This window comes from Varanus komodoensis, unplaced genomic scaffold, assembly GCF_004798865.1.
Source record: "Varanus komodoensis strain SLA01 unplaced genomic scaffold, ASM479886v1 scaffold20_3, whole genome shotgun sequence".
In the NCBI taxonomy this organism is placed as follows: domain Eukaryota; kingdom Metazoa; phylum Chordata; class Lepidosauria; order Squamata; family Varanidae; genus Varanus; species Varanus komodoensis.
Genome location: NW_025335588.1, coordinates 394,473 through 406,676, shown reverse-complemented (window position 1 = coordinate 406,676; position 12,204 = coordinate 394,473). Strand labels below are relative to the sequence as shown.

General features: G+C 69.1%; 1 protein-coding gene across 1 annotated transcript; it reads left to right on the top strand.

The window, feature by feature from the left end:
* The first annotated feature begins 497 nt into the window (after positions 1 to 497).
* NEK8 (NIMA related kinase 8) lies at positions 498 to 10,253 on the top strand. The gene is given in 16 exon segments (XM_044430533.1): positions 498 to 602; positions 1,752 to 1,957; positions 4,094 to 4,326; positions 4,594 to 4,725; positions 5,267 to 5,475; positions 5,548 to 5,627; positions 5,749 to 5,810; positions 5,812 to 5,931; positions 6,107 to 6,257; positions 6,787 to 6,863; positions 7,210 to 7,327; positions 7,450 to 7,600; positions 7,942 to 8,105; positions 8,647 to 8,805; positions 8,894 to 9,052; positions 10,134 to 10,253. Coding segments are annotated over 16 exon segments (2,097 nt in total). The 5' UTR covers positions 498 to 555; the 3' UTR covers positions 10,163 to 10,253.
* Positions 10,254 to 12,204: the final 1,951 nt, after the last annotated feature.

The window sequence follows — 12,204 nt, the reverse complement described above, 5'->3', positions numbered from 1 at the left end:
CCCCCCCCGCGCGCGACATCCCCCCGGGCCTGCCGTGCGCGCCCCCCAAGCAGCAGGCGCCCGGGAGCCCCCCCCCGCCAGGCGCGCTCCCCCGGGGCGCCTCATCGGGGTCTCGAGGGGCGCCGCCAATCCCGCGCGCCGGGGCGCCCGGTGCGCCCGGAGTAGCGCGATCCTGTGCGCGCGGGGCGGCTCAGCCGAGGGATCCCTCCGTGGCGGCGCGCCCCGTCTCGCCGCCGCTGCGATGGGGGGCGAGCGGGGGGCGGCGCCGCCAGAAGGGGGGCATTCCTGGGCATTTCTCCTTCCAGCGCCGGATAATCCGCCCCGAGGCGCCGCAAGGCTTTCAAATCCGAATTAACTCCCGTTTGGTGCAGCCGTGCAAACAGATGCACTGCCGCCACCGCCGCTTTGCTTGCGGCGATGACGCGCATGCGCCCGGCCGGCCCCCTTCGCTCTCGCGCCCCGCCCACCTTTTCGGCCCCTGCCGGCCGCCGTCGTCCTCCCGGAAGTGTCTCCATGGCGACGGCGGCCGAGGCCTAGCGGGCCAGGAGAAGCCTGATGGAGAAATACGAGCGGATTCGGGTGGTCGGAAGGGGCGCGTTCGGGTGAGGACGGCGGCGGAGGCCGCTTTTCGCAGTCGCCGCGCGCTGGGTGGGGATGCTGGGGGGTGTAGTCCGGAGGGCGCCCGGTCCGGCTTAGCTGAACGTTCCTCGCCGGGTGGTGGGGATCGCGCCCTGGCCTCCCTCGCAGGGTTGTGGGGAGCGCGCAAGAGGTTGGGGTGGAGCGTGAAGACTGCCCCGCAGCCGACCCTACCTCGCAGGGCTGTTGTTGTGGGTATGAGATTGAAAGCCGGGGAAAATCGAGTTCTTCGTAAGAAAGAGGGCAGGGCATAAATCTAACAAATTAATTGAATGCATTCGTGCGTGTACTGCCCAATAATTGGGGTTTTAAATCCCCATGGCCACAATGCAACCTTAGGCTGGCCCCCCGCCCCTCATCCTGGCCTACCTTGCAGGGTTGTCCTGAACGTAAAATGGAGATTCTTGTGCGAACCCTTGTGCTATTTAGTGGGAGAGAAATGGAATCAACTTAACGTTTGAATATATGGGATTGTGGTGGCAGCTCTGCATGGAAAACTTTTTCAGTGCTTCTCATGAAAAACATGCATCGACCTCAAATGAGTCTAGTGCATGGGTCTATTTGTATTATGTTTTATTATTATTTATTTATGCAAGCCGTCCTGAGGCCTTTGCGCAAGGACAGCATCTACGTATTCTAAATAAATAAATAAATAAATAACATGCACTAATTCGGGGTTTTTACTCAGCCTGAAGAAGGTTGTCTGAATTGTATTAAGACTAGGTGTTTTTAATTTTTTAATTGCATTTAATTTAATTTAATTTAATTTAATTGCATTAAGCAGATGAAACATCAGAAGCATAGAAACAGAGCGAGTCAGAGGGGACCTCCCGGGCCATCTAGTCTGACCCCCGGCTCCAGCCGGCTCCGCTCACATCATGTCCGCCATGCGCATGTTCCACAACGTTGGAAGGGCGCAAGTGCTTGGGCAAAAGCCCCCCGATTCTGTGCATGCTCAGACAGAAGAATGTCCTGAAATCCTCTATTTCTGCCTAGACAGGAAAAGGCCCTACAGCTCCTGCGGGGACGGGCATATCATATAGGACTGTGCCCCAGAGCTGCCGCCCTATAAGGCCTTCGGGGGGGGGCATTACTCTCCCTTGCCCCCGCTGCAGGATCGTGCATCTGTGCCTGCGGAAGATGGACCAGAAGCTGGTCATCCTGAAGCAGATCCCCGTGGAGCAGATGAGCAAGGACGAGCGGCTGGCGGCCCAGAATGAGTGCCAGGTGCTGAAGCTGCTGCACCACCCGCACGTCATCGAGTACTACGAGAACTTCCTGGAGGACAAGGCCCTGATGATTGCCATGGAGTATGCGCCAGGTGGGCCCTTGCGGGGAGCCCGAGCGGTGAGGGGCTTCCTGAACGGCAGGAGGCCCCTGGTGGCCTGAGAGCGGCTCCTTGCATTGCTCTTCGGAGCCGGACCTGTACGCAAAACGTTGAGGACTAGAATGCTTAGGGCAGTGATGAGCTGCAGGGTGAGAAACCACAGTTTCTTAGTGCGGGTGGATTCGCGCGAGAGCCACAGCCCGTGGTTCAGCAACGAACTGCATTCGGTCTTGAGGTCGGGTTGTCATGTTGTGTGAACGCAGCGGGGTCAATCCCGCCCAAGGGGACCAGGGGGTCGGGCCTGGGGCCCTTGTGGTGCAAGGCAAGGACTCTGCCCCCAGGCTGCAGCCCTTCCCCAAACTGTGGGGTGGCCGTCTTGGAAAGAGGCAGCTTTCCGAGGCGGGCGGCCTTCGTCTGTCCTCTTCTCCTGGAACAACGCCGGGGCTCCCAGCCTTCCTGCCTTCGGTCCAGCCCGCCCTCAGCAGCTCTCGTTCCTCCTTGTGGGCGTGCAGGCTAGCTGCGTCTCCGCCTGCCAGAGCAGGGTACCCGGCACGTAGCCGCACCTGGTCGGGAGCCAAGCCAGCTGCGGCGTTGGCCGGCCTCTCCTCTGCCCTCGGCAGGAGGCCGGAGGTTCCCGGCCAGAGAGTCGTGCGCTCCTCCGGCCACACCGGGGTGGTCTGTCCACCTGGGCGTGTTTGCATTCCACCGGCTGTGTGTTCTTTCCCAAGTGCTGCAACCGATTTATTTTTGAACGCTCAGACAGTCTCTCTCCAGACTCAGCTGCATCGATGGGCTCGAACCGGACACCCTCCTCTGCATGCAGAGGGTCTCCGGCTCAGTCCCCGGCAAGGCTCTCGAGACCCCCGGGAGCCAGGCCGCCAGTCCGACCCCCACATGGTGCCCTCCAGTTTTTTGACCGGTAGCCCTGGCCATCGCTGCCTTGGGCTGGTGGGAGATGCTGCCTGCCCGTTTTTCTATCTCCTACCTCTAAAAGGGGGTCAAAACCCCCTAACTTTTTAAAGTGTTGCTGAGCTTTTCTGGCGTTTTTTCCATGCACTGGGTCCCCCACCCCGTGACTGTGACGCGGCTTCCCGCCTGGAGGCCTTTGCAGCACCCGGGCCGTGGAGGGAGCGCCAGGGGTCCCCCTGTTCTCCCTCGCCCCCCCCTCACCTTGGACTGCTGCCTTCCCTTTCCTGCCCCGGCTTCCTGCTGCAAAGGGGGTGTCCAGAAGAGGCAGGGTGGGTTGGATGGAGGGGAGGCAGCCCCTTCACCTTGTGAACCTGCGCTCCCTCCCTCCCTCCCTCCCGGGTTTGGGTTTCTGTGGGCCACGTGCCTGCGGGGTGTTCTTGGCATCTTTGCAGGAGATTCCAGGGACCACCTGGAGGCAGAGCCTCTTCCCGCAGGACCAGTCCAGCCTGTTCTCCCATGGAGAGGCTGCCTCCCACCCGGGCTGGCACCCAGCCGAGCGTTAACCCCTGCCTGGCCGGCTTGGTCCTGCTCATGGCTGCTGCTGCGGCTGCGATGGGAGATTTCCTCAGGCGACCAGGCCCTGCCCAGCGGAACCGTCCTCCCCGGGGAGGGAGGCGAAAGGCGCTTGGGCCACCCAGTGGCTGCCGTCCTGCCTCGCGCTTGGTGGCCTCGTAAAACCATGAAGTGCGTGGGAAGGCCGGGCAGAGAGGAATGTCGGTCCGATGGCGGTGGTGGTGGTTGTTCTCTCTCTCTGTCAGTCTGCTTTTGAAGCGACTATTAGTGAGGGTGGCGAATGGGACAGGAAGCCCTTTTTTACCTGATGGAACTTGTTGTCACGGCAAGGGAGTTTCTGCGGAGGGCTAGACCATCCCCGGGAGCGGTGCAGAACCTCAGGCCAGTGGGCCTCATCCAGCCCGCCCAGAGGGCAGCTCGCTCCCCTTTTGCACCTGCCAGTGGTTTGCCAGCGTCACGGTTTTGCTCGGGGCTCCCCCCGGCTCTGGCACGGCGCAGTCGCTCTGCTGAGCAGGGCCGGGGGCTGGTCGGCGGCTCGGGGCTTCCGAGTGGGCGGCCTGGTCACGGCGAGCCCTGTGGAGGCAGGCCAGGCGCTCCCGACGGCCCCGGGCAGGCCGCCCCCAGCGCTCATGCCCCTCTCCCCGCCAGGCGGGACGTTGGCAGAGTTCATCCACAAGCGCGGCAACTCCCTGCTGGACGAGGAGACCATCCTGCACTTCTTCGCCCAGATCCTGCTGGCCCTGTTCCACGTGCACACCAGGCAGATCCTCCACCGGGACCTGAAGACGCAGAACATCCTCCTGGACGAGCGGCACGTGACCGTCAAGATCGGCGACTTCGGCATCTCCAAGATCCTCAGCAGCAAGAGCAAGGCCTACACGGTGGGCGCAGCGGCAGCCGGGGGGCCTCACCCCGGGCCCCTTGGGCTTGAGGAGGCGCGAGCTGCAAGACTCCCCTCCCGTGCCCTGGGGGCCTGTGGCCCGCCTCCCCACTCTGGGAGCTCAGTGGGGAGGGCAGGGCAGCCGAGGGCGTGCGTGCGTGTCGGTCTCTCCCCCACGGGGAGCCGTTCCCGCTTTCACGGGGGGACGGAGCAGGAGGCCTCCTGCCCCCGCCCCGCCTTTGACCTCCCCCCCCAAACCGCTCCCCAGGTGGTGGGCACGCCGTGCTACATCTCCCCGGAGCTGTGTGAGGGCAAGCCCTACAACCAGAAGAGCGACATCTGGGCCCTGGGCTGTGTGCTGTATGAGCTCGCCAGCCTCAAGAGGGCCTTCGAGGCCGCAGTGAGTGCGGGGCGGGGGGGCGGGGGGCCGCAGCGGTGCCCCGATCTGTGCCAGCCCTCCGGCGGCTGCCCCAGCCTGCCCCCCACCCCCCCACGGCAGATCCCTCGCCGTCTTCTCGGCCTTTGCGCCGCCTCTTCCCTCCTTTCCCAGAGGCTTGGGCGCCTCTCCTCAGGCTCAGTGGCCAGCGGCAAGCGCTCCCGGCGGGAAGATGCTGCTGTTCTTACTCCTGCCCTATTTGCTTGCCCCCCCCAGCAGGAGCGAGACCCCCACGGCCGCCCCTGGAGCTGGCGGCGGCCGCCGAGCCGTAAAGGGATCCGTGCCCCACTTTTCGTGGCCATCGCCGTCCTCCTCGCGCGAGGCCGTCCCGGAATCCCTTTGCGCGTGTTCCCCCCCCGCCTGGAGCACTCCCACTGCACGGGCCCCGTGGGGGAGCGGCTGTGCCCCCCAGCCCGGCTCCCCCGGGCTTCGCGAGGCCTCTTGGGGGGTCCCGGAGTGCCCGCCCCCCGTGACCGGCCCCCCGGCCCTCTGCCGTGGCCCGCAGAACCTGCCGGCCCTGGTGCTGAAGATCATGAGCGGGACCTTCGCGCCCATCTCCGACCGCTACAGCCCCGAGCTGCGCCAGCTCATCCTCGGCCTGCTCCAGCTGGACCCCGCCAAGCGGCCGCGGCTGGACGAGATCATGGCCGAGGCCATCTGCATCCGGCCCCTGCTCAACCTGCACACCGACGTGGGCAGCGTCCGGATGAGGAGGTGGGTCTCCCCGCCGGCCCCCCCGCACCCCGCCCCCGCAGCCCCTAAGCCACGGTCCTCTCTTTTGGGCAGGCCCGAGAAGCCGCTGGCCACCGTGCCGCCGGTCACCCACGGCAGGGCCGGGAGAGGCGCCCTCGGTGCAAGAGCAAGGGGTGAGTCTGGATGTGCTGGGGGGGACCCCCGGCTCTCCCCTGCCCACTCCGGGGCCCGGACCGGTCCCCCGCCTCCGCCCCCGCCCCCGGCCTCACGTGCACGCCCTCCTTTCACCCCCAGGCTCCCGCGCAGGCTCCGCCCGGCCCGGCATGCTGCCCACCCCGTCGTCCATCTACACCTGGGGGGGGCGGGATCTCCCTCCCCCTCCGCCTGCCCATGCTGAACACGGAGGTGGTGCAGGTGTCCACCGGCAGGACCCAGAAGGCCGGCGTGACCAAGTCGGGGCGCCTGATTGTGTGGGAGGTGAGAGGGCGAGGGGTCCCGGGGGCAGTCGGGGGGGCCGTCGCCACAGCCCCCCAGTGCTCAGGGCGCACTGCCGGTGCAGAGGCCAGGCGGCCTCAGAAGCCCGCCCCCCCCCCCGCCCCGGACACGCAGCGCTGTGGCGTCGCTGTTCAGGTCTCGCCCTCTCCTCCGCCAGCCGCCCCCGGTCGGCACCACGGCGGGGCCTTCGCTCCCGGGGGCCACGGAGCAGCTGCACCCCCAGTTCGTCTGCCGCTTCCTGGAGGGCCAGTCCGGCGTGACGATCAAGCACGTGGCCTGCGGGGACCTGTTCTCCGCCTGCTTAACAGGTGGGGCCGGGGGCCGGGGGGGCCGTGCACGGGGCGGGTGCCTGGAGCCACTGCCGGGCTGGCCTCGCAGGCTTCTCTGGAAGCCCAGGCCGGGCTGAGTGGCCTTTTCCACTGGGCAGCGGCTCCACCCAGCCCTCTCCTTCCTTGTGGGTTCCCTGAGAAGACTCGCCTGTGTTGCTAGTCCTCACCGTTCTGGAGAACATCCAGGCACGCCTCCACCCTGCCTGGGGGTGCCGCCAGGGCGGAACCGGGGCCCCCGCGGGCCAGGCGCTGGCTCTCCTGCCTCGCCGTGGCTGCTTCCCCAAGGGGAGGGCACCGCCTGCCTCTCCTGGGCCCCGGGCCCCAGCCCGCTGGCAGGACGATGCCCTCCCGCAGCCCCCCGGCCAGCGGCTCCTCCCGCCTCGTGCCGAAGCTTGGCAGGACCCACCGCTCAGGTGCCACGTCGGGGGGCTGGGGGCAAGCGCATGAGGGGGCCGGCGGCTTGGCACGCCGCAGACCCCCTCCCCTCCCCTCCCCTCTCGCCCTCCAGACCGAGGCATCGTCCTGACCTTCGGCAGCGGCAGCAGCGGCTGCTTGGGGCACGGGACATACGTGGACGTGAGCCAGGTGCGTGCGCCCTGCGGGTGGGCGCAGCGGGAAGCTGCCTGCCAGAGGCCGTGGGCTTCCGTGGCGGCTGCGTCCTTGTGCTCCATGGGCCAGGGGGCACGTGGGAGGGGACGGGGGTGGGCTGGGGCCGGGCGAGCCCCGGGCTGCTTGCCGAGAGCCGGGGGCCCAGCTCCAGAGTCCTCGCTTCTCCTGCCCCCAGAGGGTGGGGGGCTGGCCTGGGCAGGGCAGGGCAGGGCAGGGGAGGGGAGGGGAGGGGAGGGGGCTTCTCTCAGGCCCCCGGTTCGTGCGCAGCCCCATCCCCGCTGGCACTGCCGGCTTCCTCTGAGGGGCCCCATTGTCTCTGCAGCCCAAGATCGTGGAGGCCCTGCTGGGCTACGAGATCGCCCAGGTGGCCTGCGGGGCCTCGCACGTGCTGGCCGTCTCCAACGAAGGGGAAGTCTTTGCCTGGGGGAGAGGCGACAACGGTGAGCGCGGGCCGGCGGGCGGGCGGGCGGGCTCCCCCGGCTTCCTGCAGCCGCCTCCCACGCGGGGGTCCAGGCGGCACCTTCCGGCAGCCCCCGACACACCTCTCCCTTCCCTCACCCAGGGCGCCTGGGGCTGGGCACGCAAGAGGCCCACAGCTCGCCGCAGCAGGTGCCGGTGCCCCCGGAGCACGAGGCACAGAAGGTCCTTTGCGGCATCGATGCCTCCATGATCCTGACGGCCAAGAACCGGATCCTTGCCTGCGGGAGCAACAGGTCGGGCGGGGGGCCGGGGGGCGGGGCGGCCTGCTCGCCGGGGCGCCTGGGGCAGCTCCTCCTGCCCGGAGGGCCTCAGCCCCATGGAGGAGCCCGGCTGCGCTGGGTCCCGGGGCCGTGGAGGGCGGCCGGCGACAGCATGCCTGCCTGCGTGCGGCAGCCCGAGGGGCCTCCGGGGCAGAGGGGCGGGGGGCCGAGGCCGATGGGCGTCCCAGCCGAGGCAGGGCGCTGCCTCGCTTTGTCCACGGGCCCCGCCGAGCGGAGAGCACAGCCCGAGGGACGGGACCTGCGCCCGCGGGGGGGGGGGGGTGCGCCTGAGCCGGCCCTCGCTGCGCTTGCAGGTATAACAAGCTGGGCCTGGACGGGATCCCGCCCCAGGGAGAGCCGGCGCCCGCGGAGCAGGTGGAGGAGGCGCTCGCGTTCAGCCCGGCCCGCTCGAGCCCCCTGAGCGAGGAGGCCGTCGTGTGGGCCGACATCGGGACGGCCCATTCCGCGGTCGTCACAGGTGCGCCCCTCCGGGGAGGCCCCTGCGGGGGGGTGGGGGCTTCTGGGCCTCTGGGCCGGCCTTCGGCAAGGGGGCCTCTGAGAAGCCGCAGATTGCAGCTCGGTCGGAACAAGCCGCGTCTCTCTGAAGCGCTGCCCAAGAGCCCCAAGCTGCTCAGCGGCGCCACGGGTGGCAGGAGGCGCCCAGCGCCCACCTCTGGCCCCCAGGGAAGGGCTGCTCCGGGAAAGGCGCCAGCTCCCCGGGGCAGGAGCGCCCCAGAGGCAAGGCGGGAGCCCTGCCCCCCCCCATCAACCGGACCTCCCTTCAGGGGGAGGGTCTTTTGGCCTGCACCCTCAGTGGCAGCACCTCCGAACGTGGCGTGGGCTTGGAGTTGGGGACCCCACGGGGAGGTGGGGGGCTTGCCGCGGAGCAGGCCCCGCAGCGGGCCCCGGCAGCAGCGCCCGCACGTGGCCCGGCTCTCAGGAGGGCCCTGTGGGCGCGCCACGTCTCCCCGTGGGGCCGGGAGCGCCCCCGGCAGCCCCTCCGCCTCCTTCCTCCGCAGCCTCGGGCCAGTGCTACACCGTCGGCAGCAACCAGCACGGCCAGCTGGGCCCGCTCTCCTGCCGGGCCAGCCGGGCCCCCTACCTGGTCGAGGGGCTGCAGGGCGTCAGAGTCGTCATGGTGGGCTGCGGAGACGCCTTCACCGTTGTCGTGGGGGCAGGTGAGCCGGCGGGGGGCCCCGGCGTGGCTGGGCGCTCGTGGGCCACGCCGCCCCGCACCCACGCTCTCTCGCCACCCCCCCCCCACAGACGGCGAGGTGTGCAGCTGGGGGAAGAGCGCCCGGGGCCGCCTCGGGCGCAAGGACGAGGAGGCGCGCAGCCCCCGGCCCGTGCTGCTGGACGAGGCCCACCCCAGCCTGGTCGCCTCCGTCTCCTGCTGCCACGGGAGCACGCTGCTCGCCCTGAAACGTGAGTGCGCGCTCCCCCCGGGGCCCCTCAGCCCCGGGGAGAGTCTGGGGGGCCCCCAGCCGCTCGCGGACCCCGCTTCCGGCCCCTCTCCGTGGGGGCGCCGCCTCCATGCCCCCCTCGACGCAGCAGTGGCCGCTGTGGGCAAGCGGGCACGAACGGGGCCGCGGAGGGAGGGGTCCGGTGGAACCTGCTCCGAGGCTTTCCCAGAAGGCTGCGGGCTTGGAAAAGCACGGGGTGGCTTGCAGCCCCTCAGCGCGAGCGGCGGCGAGGGGCCCGCGGCCGCCCCGGAGCACAGAGGGGCCCATCGGCAGTGCCCCCGGCAAGCGGAGCGAGCGAATGGCTCTCTGTGTGAACGCAGCCGTTCTCCTCCGTGGGGTTTGATGGGAGGCCGAGGTCCCGTTCGCGGCGGCTGCTTTTCCAGCCACCGTGGAAGCCGGCCCTGCTGTGCTCCGTGGGGCACACGCCCGCCCCCTGGCTGGCCCGTCTAGGGTGGCATGTGGCTCGAGGTGGCCTCCTCCAGCGGTTCTGCACTGGCCCTTTTGGGTTGTTCTGCCCTGGGCAGCGACACGGGGCTCGGATCGGCCTACCCTGAGGTCCGTTGCTGGGGCCACCGTGCGCCTCCTTGCAGGGGGTCCACACGCTTCCTTCCCAGCCCCCCCCCCGTGAAAGCCCGTGCGAGCTGCCGGCCCCCTCCCCAGACCTGCCAGCCCCCCCCCTCCCCTCCCGGGCTCGCTGCAGAGAGGCACCCGCTTGCTCAGCCAGGGGAGGGGCGGGAGATGGATGGCCTCCCAGTAAGTGTGGTGGTGCTGGGGGGGGGGGAGGTGCCAGGAGGGGAAACGCATTGGGAGGGACCCCCCACTCAAACAGCCATTCAGGCCCCAGCCCGTGGACAAAGGCCCTCTGTCTCGGGACCCCGAGGCCGGTGCCAGCCGCTGGGCCCGCGCCAGGCCCATTTCCGGTGCCCAGGCGCCGCCGCCGAGGAGCCCGGGGGGGGGGGCTGGGGCTGCAGCACCGCCCTCCCGCGCCCCTTCCCTCGGGGCGAGCGCCGGGCGAGTCGCCTGCCGTGCCTTCTGCATTGCAGCCGCCGCCGAGGAGCCCGGAGCGCCGTGAGGGGCCCCCGCAGCCCCTCCGCCGGACCGCACCAGCCCCTTGCTGCCGTCCCCGTGGAGCGCCCGAGCGAGCAGGACCGGATCCCGGCCCCAAGGAGCGCCCGAGCCCCCGCCTGCCCCCTGGAGCACCCGGAGCCCCGGGTCTCGTTTCGCTGCTCTCCGGAGGGACTCAGCCGCACGGGAGGCCAGGATGCGCCGAGGGTCTCAGGAGAGCGGAGCCCCGGAGGAGGAGGAGTGGCGGAGCCGGTCGGTCGTGGGCCCCACAGCAGCGGGGCGCCCCCACTCCCCTTCCCAGAGGTCTGCCTGGCCTAGGAACAGTCGGGGGCTTGCCGCCGGGGAAGAGGCCGAGGCGCGGAACAAGACTCCTGGGCGGCCGATGCTGCCACGCAGCCGGAGAGCCCAGACGCTCATCCCCGCGGGGTGGGGCAGATGGAGTCCCAGGACGGGCGCGGGGGGGCTCCGTTCGAGTGCCGCCCGTGTTTCTTGCAGGGCCTGCCCGGCCCAGGTGTGCCCAGGCGGCTTCCGGGCCTTCCCAGCCGAGCCAAAAGGGTCGGGACACCGAGGCCGCCCAGCAGCGAGCAGCCGGTTAATCAGCAGCCCAGGCCGGCTCCCGGTGGCCTCTGGCACGCATGGCAGGCGCAGGGCCGGAGGTCGAGGCCAGAGGGAACGCGGACGTCAGCGGAACGCGCATCGGCCAGGAGCGGAGGGGCCACTGGAGTGCACAGAGGGCCTCGGGGAGGCGCCCCTGGCAACGCCAGGCTTCTCGGACGATTCTGCCCACCTGCCCTTTCTGGGCACTTTTGGAGCCTGACCCGCGGGTAGGCAGCCTGGGGAGCTTTTGGGAGTTTCCCAGAGGCCCCACTTCCAGGGCGCCCACACAGCCCCCAACGCACTGGGGGCCTCGGGGACGCGCCCCCTAGCAGACCCCTGAATTTCATGACCATAGCGTGTCACTCTCATTTCAAACTGAGCAGTTGACAAAGCCAAGCCTGTCGGAAGAGTGGTACGAAACTCCATGTCAATTCACACTGAGAACCAGCCGTTTAAAAATCCCACCGCTGATTAAACTCCTATCATGATACCTTGAAAAGCTCGGAAACAGATTTTTGTCTTGCGATATTTGCTGCTTTGGCAGGAAACAGACAGGAAGAAAAATAACTACGTAAGCCAGCAGCCTCCCCTCCCAAGCCAGTTTACCTGCGCTTCGGAGATGCAGGAGACGGAACGGGCCCCGAGCCCGTCCTGTTTCCTCGCCCTCACGGAGCCTCGGAGGCTGGCCTTCCGCTCGGTCCCGCGGGCCGTTTGCTGCCCTCCGTCTCCGGCCAGGGCCGGTCGCGGAAATGCCCCGGGCTGCCCCGCCACGCGGCACCCGCGGGACCGTGCCGAGACACGCTCTCATGCAGGAGGAGCATCTGGCGTGCAGGCCGAACCCCGTCCGCGGCGCCCGAGGCGAGGAATACCGGCGCCCCGGCCCGGCCCACACACACGGGCGGAGAGGTGCCTGCCTGGCGGCCCAGCGCTTCGCCTCCGCTGCCAGGGAAGCACAGCCCGGGGCAGCCCCAGGCGCTGAGGGCAGGCGCTTGGCCTCCTCCCAGAGCGCGCGGGCAGCAGCTGCCCGCAGGCGCCCTCCTCGTCGCCCGGCCTCCTCTCGGGGCTGCCCCAGCCGGGTGGGGCACTGGCATTTCGCAGATCCCCAGGCCGATGCCGCAGAGAAGCCGGGCGGGGGCAGGTCGGGAGCCAGCCTTTGGGGGCGCGCTGCCGCTCCCCAGCACCTTCCCGTCGGCATCGGGTGAGCGGCACGGGAAGGCGTTCCGGGACGGAAACCAGGAGACGCGGCAGCAGAGGGAAGAAACGGTTTCGGAACCACGGTCTGCTAACTAGGAACACTCCAGAAGGCGCCCCTGCGGTTCGCACAGCCGAACAACCCAGAATCAAGGATGTCCCCTGGTTGCGTGACAAAGCAGAGTTCGGTTTGCGTCGCGTGAACTGGATCCATCAGCTGCCACCGAATCATGTGGGCTGGTGCTTCACGTGAACACAAAG